The 12,182-nt window shown below is 32.0% G+C and overlaps 1 protein-coding gene across 6 annotated transcripts in view; it reads right to left on the bottom strand.

The window, feature by feature from the left end:
* The window catches only part of dysc (whirlin protein dyschronic), a 69,383-nt gene extending 57,458 nt beyond the window's left edge, over nt 1–11,925 (bottom strand). For 4 of the 6 annotated variants that reach the window (XM_085193383.1, XM_085193404.1, XM_085193414.1 and 1 more), the window contains exons 1-4: nt 11,763–11,924; nt 2,474–2,640; nt 1,910–2,129; nt 503–729 (exon numbers count right to left, since the gene is read on the bottom strand). In XM_085193383.1, coding sequence (XP_085049509.1) covers nt 503–729; nt 1,910–2,129; nt 2,474–2,620 — 594 coding nt within the window. In that variant the 5' untranslated portion in view covers nt 2,621–2,640; nt 11,763–11,924. Of the gene's footprint in view, nt 1–502; nt 730–1,909; nt 2,130–2,473; nt 2,641–11,762 lie in introns of all 6 variants that reach the window. The other 2 variants (XM_085193420.1, XM_085193397.1) reach the window with 2 other exon arrangements.
* Between the last annotated feature and the right edge of the window lie 257 nt (nt 11,926–12,182).

Below are 12,182 nucleotides of genomic sequence, written 5' to 3'. Positions count from 1 at the left end.
TTGACACATTATTAAACTGAAAAATAAAAGTAAAGTAATAATAATACTAATATGATAATATTGTGGGCTCAGTCTATTTCCATGCCTCTTAAACGCTGGTCACCTCGGTCATGAATAACTTAGTGCTATCGACTGCAGCCGCTCGCATCAAATAATTTACACAAGACGGCCTTTATAAAGCTTCTAGATTCTAGAATTTAGCTATATTTAGAAAGCAAATACTCGGATGAAACGTGGATACCAATATTCAGGTTTTATAACATTTTCTTAGTATTGCCACATTGTAAATGTTAATAAATATTGTATTGCTTATTATAGTTGGAATTAATGTTTTTATAATAAATAAAATCTTTATTTCCATCTTAAGATAAAGCTATACTATTATTATATTTTCACGAATAAAGGTTTTCTTTAAATTTATTTATCGTTTAATTATATAAATTTTCGCAAATATTATCTTCTGCACGCCTTAAATTACTAATATATTTACAAACAAACTAACATGATGTGTAGTACTGCTGGGACTGCTGGCTGGTGAGTGTCGCCGCGCGGGCAGCGGCGCTGGCAGCGGGGCCGGCAGCGGTGCTGGCGGGTGCGAGGGCGGCAGCGCCTTGCCCAGCGCCGCCGCCCCGCCCTGCCCGAACAGACGCAGCACTTGCTCAGGCGATATAGGCCTCTTCTTGCCATTTGCACTGAGATGATTCGTGCTATTTCGTAAACTAGCCCCACCTGTTGTTGTAGTCATTAATTTGATTAATTTAATAAATGGGAAACGATTCTATTCATAAATGTGAATTTAAAAATATATTTATTTATATTTAAATTTTATTTGAATCTTCTAGCAATTCGCTCATTAACCGAGGCAAGACTTATTTTATTCATCATATTTATAAATTTATTATTTGGTTTAAAATGGAAACATATAAAAAGCTGGTACGCATAAGTAACACACTCGTAACATTTTGCTACGAGCCTTAACCTCAATTTCATTTCTTATGCATCTAATAAAACTTAAGCGTCCTTTATTTGGCAATACATTTCTTACAAAATCGTATTGTTAAGTTTTTATGTATAAAATTATAAAAATGTTTTTGCATACAAACTAGAAAGATAAATCCTGTTTCATAACTTAAGAAAGAAGATGTCTTTTAATAATAATAATGATTACTTCATAAAGATATACTTACAGCTAGGTATATAAAAGCTGTATAAAATATTCTAAAACTTAAAAACAATGTTAGCGGTTGTTTTTCAGATTTACTTACTATTACGAACCCAAATGTATCGCACTCATATTAATTGCCGTTCGGTCGAGTAACTGATCCGAGCGATATTATTGTGCCAAGTAGTCATTGATAAAATGAAAAATCTCGTAGATATGATATCTATATATCTATCATTCTTGAAATAGTCTGATTTATTGAATACATTCGAGTATTAATCATTTTATATAACTTTTCACTTTTACATTAAAACTGCATTTAATAGAATTAGTGTAGTGCGTAGTGAGTGTTTGTACATAATATTTATTTATTGCATATATTATCAAGATTTAAAAAATAAATTAAATATTTTTTAATAATAGATGCACTTCCATATCATTCGATTCATATGTCATTTATGTTTATCGCAACTGCATGTCGACAAGTACCTGTTAAAACCACGGTAGCTTAGAGTTTGTGTTTATAATGCAACTCGTCGTTACATTTATATGTGTGAAATTGTTAGTGTATTTTGTATAATTTAGCGATTTTACATTTTGTGAATCCGTACAAAAAATTGTTATGACAGTTTTGTGATAGAAAAAATAACAAATAAAAAAAACAAATAGTAATATATTGAAGTTTTATTTAAAACTAATTTTAATTAAGTAAAACAAATAGAAATATACATATGTGAGGATTTGTACCTGGATTGTTAGCTATCGTAGAAGAACCAAGGTAAGGTGCCCTCGATAATTTTCCTCCTGGATAGTGATGTTGCGAATATTGTGCATGGTGGCCATGGGAAGAGGCTGGCCTCTCCACTATCGTGTACGAGGTGCCAGGCGGGGAGTAGTACACGCCGCCGCGCGCCCGCGCCCGCGCGTCCTCCGCCTCGTAGCTTGTGTGCCGATTGTCCTGTAACCACTGGTTGAATCCAACATCCTAATAAATAATACTTCCCGATTGGGAATACCTGATTAAGCTTAAATCCTTCGTAACAGTCCTCTGAGGGCTTACGCTAGCTAGCTTACGTTAAGTTTAGTGAGAGAATAGATTGGCTACGCGTACATAATTTCTATTTATAATTCCTCACCTTTATTGTCAGTGCGTCAATGATACAAATAGACTCAACCACAGTAATCTAAGGCCCATATAAAATAGATTTTATATAGCAAAACTATATGATTATAAATATGTTTAATAGAGTTTGCACTACACATTGTTGAACACAGTTGAAAGAAGTTTCAGTCATTCATTGTTCCATTTACCTGCTGCGAGCGCGAGTGCCTGGCGAGGTGGTGCGCGGGCGGGTGCTGGGGGGTGGCGGAGCGCCAGCCGTAGCCCTGCGTGTAAGGCGGCGGCCAGCGCGCGCCGAACTCCGCCAGTTCGGAACCCTCGCCTTCCCCCGACCTCATGCCGGGGGTCACCGATCACTCTACGATACAATGCCATAAAACTTTAAATTTTAATGCAGTCATATTACATTGTAAGTAAATTATGATAAGCACATGTGAGTTTATCAAATTATACATTTCCTGTCATAAAGCAAATATAATAAATATTTAAATGCACATAAATATATACTTATGTATCTTCATAATTTTTATTTAAATATATTTTTTTAGATATTTTTAAATGTCATGTAGCGTACGACAAGAGTTGTTTGCTTAATGCTGTAGCTTATACTTTTTTTATAAGCATGAATAGTTTTGAATGAGAAAATCTTTTTCTTATACTTTTAGGTATAAGAAAAAGTAATTTGCGAGGCGCGTGGCACCTGGGCGCGGTCCAATTTATGAGCCCGCTTACTTGAGCCAACACAATCACAGAACCAGTAAATTTAAATTTTATTTGAAATCTTCAGTTACTCGAAATAATATACATTTAGTTTGTACTTCAAAGTTGGCTAAGAATAATTTCATAATGTTTTGCTTCAATTTAAGTATTCTTGATTATTCTATGTTAGTATAAACTTTTTCATTTTTTATTATTTGGAAACTATGCACAGCAATAATTCTCTTATATGCCTATATAATTATACATTATTTATTTTATTTAATAACATCTATCTATATAGAAATTTAAAGTTATGAAAAATATACATATCACACAGCTCTCAGTAGGTACTTATGTATTGAAGTATAACTTCACCACGAACAAGTTCGCGGCAGTACAGCGACCACCACACGTTTACTTCCGCTCGTTTCCCTAATGAGTTCAAGTTTCAAGGTACTCCAAGTTTGCCGACTTTCCTTGACATGCTAACTAAGCACGTTGTTGTTATATTATTCTTTGTTTTAATGTATACTAAATCGTTTACTGAAGTTTTTTGAATAGTGTTCACATCAATCTTCATTTTCAACAAAAAGTAATATGTTGTTATTTAAAATAATTAATGGTAAGTTTAAAATATTTAAAATAATAAGTAGTATAAATCCTAAATAATTTTTTGACTATATATCCATCTATTAAAATCTCATAATAACCCCACCGAACCACTAAGAAAGTTATTATTAAATTTCAGTGAAACCATTTATCGTCCTAATCAATATTCTTACACCTGATTATTAATTTAAATTATATAATATTATAACATAAATTCATAATTTGCGGTAAACAAGATTAGATGCAAATGATAATTCGCAATATTCGTTTAATTTTTTTGACATTCCCACTTACTAACCTGAAATGCCTTTAAGTTTTATAGTTAGCATTCGAATGATATAATCTTGATATTCTGAGATACAAGTATTAAATGATCGTGTATTGTGCCTTTCAAAAGTAATGTACGTTCTTCAAAATAGACAAAACTAATGACAAGTAATTGGGTGATTTCGGCGCCTCATGCCAAAAGTCCGCACTGCGGTCTACGTATTCTTTATTCCAAATATTTCCGATATAAGTCAATGGGTTATATATACATATGTGTATATAGTATTAGGCATTTATGTAATTTTTTATCTATTTAGTACTCGTACATATATATTTCATATATTTATTTATATGTAAGTACTTACGTTTTTTATTTATATTTATGTAGTTAATATTTTTCTATATTTATATTTATAAGTAATTTTAACACGTACATCCATAAACGTTAGCTTTTATACTTTGAGACCTGCAAAATTTAAGCTTTCTCCCACAGTTATAAGTTGACCGAAAGAATTCTCTGTTACTCTCTTTCTCTGTTCTCACAGTATTTTAGACTATGCATCAATCTTTTTTATATAGAAAAAAAATCAGCTTCACGCTGTATCCCGCATACAGCAGGGCAAAGGGAACCTAGTGTTAAGAAACTCCGTTTCTGGACCTGCCTTATCTGCCTACGCGTGTAATTTCAAAATGTGCAAAAATATAAAATACACAAGTAGTCCGACGATAATATTTAGTGTTGATAAGCTACGATTGGACGTAAATCTGGCAACACGCCAATCAGACTCTGCTTGACTGTCTAGTCGCATCCATATTAACATTTTGTAATATAATGTATGGACTTGGTAATATTAAACTTCTAAAACCCTGCTACATCCTTATAAAATCTTTTAGCAAATACGGACAAACATTTTTTAAAAAATTCCATTACTATGGACCTATTAACAATGCTATTTATAAATGATACTTTGGAAGTAAATTTATTTGTTAATGTGCAATTTTCAAGATAATTAACATAAGACATGTGTAGTAACGAAGTAATTCAGGATTTCGATGCAGATGCAGCTGTGCTGGCTGAAAAAAGTATTTAATTCATTTTAGAAATTGTATGTTATCTTTTATCGAGAGAAAATAATATCTTTTAAATTGGGAGGAAAATATAGAAGGGAATACCTTAACATTACATTCCTTACCTATGTATATACATACATATATGCGAGAAACGGTAAAGACCAACAGGCAAACACTATTTTATTTTTTGTTAGGTTAAAGGGGAAACCTCCAATTAACATTTTAAGTTGCAGAAATACGTATAATTAAATAATGAAATAATAATTGCCTACAGGGGTCGGTATTATGTCGCAATGATGGAGCACTTTGTGAATTCTAATGCTGAAAGCGTCACATCACTCTCAACTAGTATGGTAAAACAAGGTGAAAATATACCTATATAGCTTAGGTATACTTATGCAATTTCTAATGCATTCCTTGGTACCGTATATTATCTTATACACATTTACTTTGACTTAGGTATACAAGAAGGGTATAATTTATAACTTAATCTATATATATAAAATCGAAAGGTCACTCACTCATCACGAAATCTCAGAAACTAAATGTGCTAGGAATCTCAAATTTTGCATAGGAGTTATTTATAGGACGTAGGTGCTCGCTAAGACGGGAATTTGCAATATTCTTCTAAGGGGTTGTTTTTGGGGTTACTACAAATGCTAGTAGTTTCAAATTTTGCATAGACGTCACTAGGACGTAATCATGGAGACAGAAATTAATAATAACATAGTTCACGCGGGCGAAACCGCGAGCGGGCCGCTAGTAAGAAATATTGACCTTCTTAAAGTAATGAGTATCAAATAGAAAATTTATTGATGATAGTTTTCTGATGAGGCCAGTCATGGGCACGCCTGTGTTCTTGCACCATGTACCTATATAAACGCTACAGATTGTGGGTTCGATTCCTACTCGAGGAAATAAAATATCTAATATTTTCAGTTCCAGGCTCTGGTTACAAGGCAAAGTGCGGCGTTGAGTTCCGCCACTCAACACGCAATGCCTCCAGAATTCAACGGAACGTGAGAAACGGAGTGTCTTAACACTAGGTTCCCTCTGCCTTCCCTGTTTTTGTAAATGTTTTTTATTTTGAAAAAATAGAAGATATATTTTTTGTATAATAAATACATAGGTAGGTGGTAGTTACTTATTGTTAAAATGCTCTCGTTCTCCACTTGTTGCTAATTTTACTGTCGAAACTGCTATCGCTTTTTTTTGGTGATGATATTGATGTCAGAATATCCGATTTTGATAATATATTTTGTATCATTATGTGTCGATGAATATTTATTTAATATGTCTACATATATTCTTGTTGACTTTATATTATACAAGGACTAACAATATAAAATTAGTTACTTCTAGATCTAATATTTGTACTTATTTCTATAAACAACATGGTGTTGACATTTAAATGAACACCGCAGGTGGTTTAATGACGTGCAATCCTATGACGTCACAGGTGTCCCAGGGGATAGGGGTTCAAGGCCGAGTTAGTAGGCCAGTGGGGCACGGACGGAGCTGGGCTACAATACTACGAGACCACAGCTACGAATATTATTTGTAAGCAACTCTGCTATTCTAATAACGACGCAACAGCTACTTTTGAAAATTATAAAGTTTTTTAACTTAACTTTCGTCATAAAGTTGAATTGTTAACACAAAATTCTTGTTAATAATTTATTATTGATAGTTATATTAAAATTTAATATAAGTGTAGATCAATAAGTCAACTAAAAAAACTATATACTATGAATAGATATTAAAAGTTTGTGTTGACATTTTAACGTCTTTTAAGAATCGTAGCTTGTTTATAGCACAGTCAGCCGACTATGAGTAACGAAGGTGGGAGCAATCATACGGTCCACTGCTCATCATCCGAATATCTTCTGCGCGACCGATCTCATTTGCTTTACATCAAAGCACTAGTCCGCTCTATACGTTAAAATTAAACTTACGTTGCAATCATTAATCCTTTAAAAAAATATCATTATATAATAGTTTAGTATGTAAATATAAATATATAAATTATTTAAAAGGCCACTTAAATAATTGTGTAATTAAGTAGATATGTAAGGACACTCCGTTCTCCACATAATTATGCCCATAGTATTTAGCTTCCCCTCTACATTTTTATTTTTTCCCCATTTTAAATTAACATAAATAGATATTTGTATATAATATTTTACATTGTAAATGTACTGTTAGCAAATGATTGTTCCATTCATTTCAAAGTTATCGCAAATTCTAATAAAATTAACAAAACATTTGCTAAAATATTGGAAAATTTTAATTGATTTCGAGTATAGAAACAACCCTTCATTAAAATTGTTTAAACGTTCTCTTGATATTAAAAGCATAACGTCATTTAAAGCGTGCGCAATCGGCATAACTTAATTACCAATTTTAATACAATTTTATTTAAGGGTGAAGCCAATAGGTGATACTAGGTCATACTAAATTTATTAAAACTTAAATGTAAACATTTAAGTTTAAGCACATTACATTTAACTTAAATGGAAACATTTAAGTTTAAGCACATTACATTTAACTTAAATGATAAATTTAATATGTGGCCTAGGTCGACCTTACATGGTACCTTGTCAGTCATTCAGTAAATAACTAGTTTTAGAATATCATGCAATTAATGATAACATTACTTCCGTAAATAAGCAATTTGTCTTGAGCCATATTAATATTATAAAATATTTAAACACGGTCTATTTTGTATGTTATAAGGATGCTGTGTCCGTCATAAGTCATCCATATTAGCTTAATATGAGTTGCAGGAGTTACGAAGTTACGAGCACATAAAAATAAAGGTCCCTGTATCGGTAGTAAATGTAGATGCCTAGCCTACTTCAATATATGATATTGCAGTGGGACGTATAAGTTTTGAGAGTACCAATTTTGATATGTGTACACTATGTACCTACTAGATCTATAGAGGCTAATAAATATCTAATCTAACAGAATAGCAACAATGCTAATTCTTAAATTGGCTTTTTGTTATCAATAAATTATTACACATTTATATAAGAGTAAGACACTCCGTCTCCACATTCCGCCAAATTTTTAAAGCATTGCATGTTGAGTGGCGGAACTCAACGCAGCCCTTTGCCTTGGCACTATATGAAAATATGAATTATTAGTAATGCGAAGAAGTTAATTAATATTAATAACAAATAATTTATTGATCCGAGTGGGGATCGAACCCATAACCATTGCGTTTACAGTGACATGCTTGTTCCCCTGCACTACGACGTACATATTTATTTACCCAGTAATTTACCTAGTAAATTATCCAGTTCAGGAACGGAGTGTCTAAACACTAGGTTCCTTCTGCCAACACTGGTTTGGAGGGAAACGCGTCAAGCTGCTTTTCAACTCTATTAAAAAATCACTCAAAAATCTCACGACTTAAAATAATAACAAATGACAAATCCAGTTACTTCGTTGAAATATATCTTGAATTGTGTCAGCAATATAGACAATGCTACAATGTACAAGTAGCTGAGTGCATCCTGTTGATTAATGATTTACGTCCTTCCACAGACAGCATTTGTTTGAAAAATCAAAAACCTTTTATTTTCCGTTCTAGTTTCTTAATAAATATTTTACAATTTGAATGACTCATAACGTAGACGTTACATTTGTATCTAATTGACGCCATTGTAGCGCAATTAAACTTTAAATTATGAAAATGAACACTACAAAATACGAATGTTAGTTCAAACTGTATTGAGGACAGATGTAATATGTATATTGTTGGTATTTTTCGTCTTAACAAGACAAAACCGAGGCTAAAGGAGTACCTTTAACCATTTTCAAATTTAGTTTTTTTATTATAAAAATATATTTTCTAAATATATAGATAAATAAAATATGTGCTTAAAACTTTACAAACATATTACAAATTATACTGCTGTTGGACAAACTGACATTTCTAAAGAAAAATAGCTGCTAAAATATGCATATCGAGAACTATGTAGCTTTGCGTGTTACTTTAACACTGTTTTTTTCTGATTTCATTTACATGAGCGAACGATCGTGTTTAAAGGTGTAATTATTTAATATCGTTCATTATTAAACAAATAAATTCAACGATGTATTAGTAGTAGTACGAATATTTTTTTATATTAATTTATAAAATTCTCTATACATTTTTATTTTCTAGAATTTTTTTTTTATAAAATTAAAAAAATAATTCATCCAGATCTCCCAAGTGAGGACGGCACGTCGGCCTCAGTGGATAATTACCTAATAGGATTAACAAAGAGGACTTTAGACTAGCCTTAGAGTCTAAGGCTGGATTTCTGTCGTAGAAATCGTAGTAGTATTTCGCTCAATATCTATGTATATAGCTGTGACGTATATTATATATATTTTGACCTTGACACCTCAGGTAGTGCGAGAAGCCATATAATTTATTAAAAGTAAACACTTAAGTGGATATATTTTATTTTATGAACATAATTCAATTTAAATAAATTTGATACACTTTTGTTTTATTTAAGTAAGAATAAGTCAAATACTACGTAAATAATAACTTATTTGGGCGTGGGCGAAATTACAATCGGTATCTCTTAAACATACAGTTTAAGAGATACATCTGGATTATATGTTAAATAAAATAACAGTCCTATGCTTCCCGACTTAAAACAAAATTAGAGACTTTGTGTCCTGAGTGGGGATCGCATCCACAACCATCCCATTAATAGATAGATATTTCCCACCACACCACGATAGCCCCTAGCTACGAGGAACATCTAATTATGTAATATTTAAATATAATATTTACTAGAATTAATGGAACGGACGACCTCTAGATCTAACACAGACCAATAGCGATTGGTTATTGTCGCGAGTCGACAATATATTGTATTGATTAATTGATCTTATATATTCTTGTTTTAATATAAAGCAAAACATTTTGTTATTACCATTACGCAACACAATGCCCAATTACATATATTGTACATAAGTAATTTTCTGTCCACTTGTACCTACTTAAAGAAATAAATATAACGCTAAGAATAATTGAAATAACCAATAAGCCTTTACAGGAAATAAAATTAGAATTGTTGAAATACAATAGGAAAAAGTTATGAAATTCTAAGAAATCTAAACGAATATTTTATACATTTACTAAGCTCTAATAAATTATATTAATTGTAGATTTTACAATAGTGGTATGTTGTCAAAGGTCTTGTATATTATGCATATATGCACTAGAAATTAAAAAAGAGAAGAAAAAAAAAAGTGATTTATTAAATTTATATATTTAAGGCGTCGATTAAGCAAAAAAATAAAAAACTAAAAATGCATATGTTATAGTAAATATATAAAATTGAAAGTAATTATTATTTAAGGTTACATAAGTTCTGTAGTAAAAATTCACTCCGTTTTTATTGCTTTGTTTACGACATTCCAGCCCCTTTTAGAAGCCTAATTTCTATTCGTAGAGTCACTATTCTATTTCAACAAAGTCGTAAAACTTGCGTAAATCCAGTTACTGCATTAAGCGTTGTTTAGAACTTGTATATAAATTATAATTTGAAATTATAATAGAAATAACGTACATTCTTTAAAATTGTGTTCTTTTTCAACTTTGAAAGTTATAATATTTTATATAAAAACAATTTTTTTTCAAAATTGTCGTTATAAATCTTTATTTAGGGCCTCATCTCAATCGGTTAAAAGTTTACATTTAAGTACAGACATTCGTTCTGGCATCCAAGAAGCATCGTTACTAAAACAAGATTATGTGAAAACCAACATGATTATTCGCTAAGAGGAACCTATCTCACAAAGTACGCGAGATAACTGTGCCGCGAGATAAAAGCACTGAGATAAAATGTGCCATACATAATAAAAAGAATATTAGTTATAATAAATTCTTTATTTCGGGAATAATAAATTCTTTATTTCGGGAAAAACAGTACAGAAAAACTTTAAGCTTTTTTTTAATTGCAATGCTTTTTTTTTTAATTTTCATTATTCTTAATTTAAATTCGTTTAAGCTTTTTACACTATTCCTAGTTTTAATTTATTTACAACTATTTCCCTTTAATATGTATCCCGCACACAGCAGGGTAGGCAGAGGGAACCTAGTGTTAACACTCCGATCCCCACATTACATAAAAATAAAAAATATATTTTTCACTTTTTAGTAATTTGTTTTGCAATAGCGCTAATCCACCATCAAAATAGTTAATTAATATTAATTTGGGTTTTGATTGATCAAGGTCTAAATTTTACCTTAAAATAAATGCTAGAACTTAATTTATATGACGCATTTTATTGTATTAAAAAAAATACTTTAAGCCAAAATTATAAAATATAATATATTTATCTATAAATTATAAAATATATTATATTTATCTACAAAAAAATGAATACTACTCATCCTATCATCTACGCAACCTCTACGTAAGCTACGAGTTACGTCGTAAAACTATTTTCTGAATGATTGACGTCATTAACCTTTCATAATATAGACTACACATTTATTATTCTTAAGGTAATTCTGTCCGAAAGATTTCACTTTTATCATGTCTTATATTTCAGTGGGTGTGCCATAATCAGATTGCGGCAGTCGTAGAGCTTCGTCGTAGACATCGACCGCTCCCACCAACTAACCGATACTATTACCCATCTATACATATTAAGCTTTAATGAATGCCAAAAAATATATATAATCAGCACCTATATAATACGAAATTCAAGTATTACAATACTACATTTTTATGTGATTCACGTTCACTTTCAAATAATGTGAAAAAAACAAATAAATTATAATTGAATGTATTATAGGCATAAATGAAACAAGCTCACCTTATTATTTCATTTTGCGCGCTACGTTACGCGACATGGCTGCACGGGAGCGACACAAAGGCTTTGTTATTCACATATCGGGCCCGCGGGCTCACGTGGTGGCACTGCACACGCAGCCGGTGGCGAGCGGCGGGCGGCGGTCGCGCGCGTTGTTGTTGTGAGGGATCGCTGGTGGCGGCGCTGGGAGGGGCGCGCCGCGGCTGCGCGGACCTCTCGGCCTCTCTCAGTCGATACTCCGGCCATGAAATTTTCAGCCAGCTGTCAACCGGTGGCGGCACGCAGGTGCGCGTCGGGTACCTAAAAGCCTATTTTAGTTCGCCCATAACCATTCTTAACTGTCAAACTCGCATTAACGTTTACATTTTGCGGATAGTACTAGTCAGTAGTCACCTATTATTTTAACTACTAGATAGGATATAC

The sequence above is a fragment of the Heliconius melpomene genome, chromosome 1 (assembly GCF_056956725.1).
Source record: "Heliconius melpomene rosina isolate 202511_hmr_F chromosome 1, ASM5695672v1, whole genome shotgun sequence".
Classification (NCBI taxonomy): Eukaryota; Metazoa; Arthropoda; class Insecta; order Lepidoptera; family Nymphalidae; genus Heliconius; species Heliconius melpomene.
The sequence above is the reverse complement of the archived record's forward strand: the minus strand, read 5'-3'. Positions and strand labels throughout refer to the sequence as shown.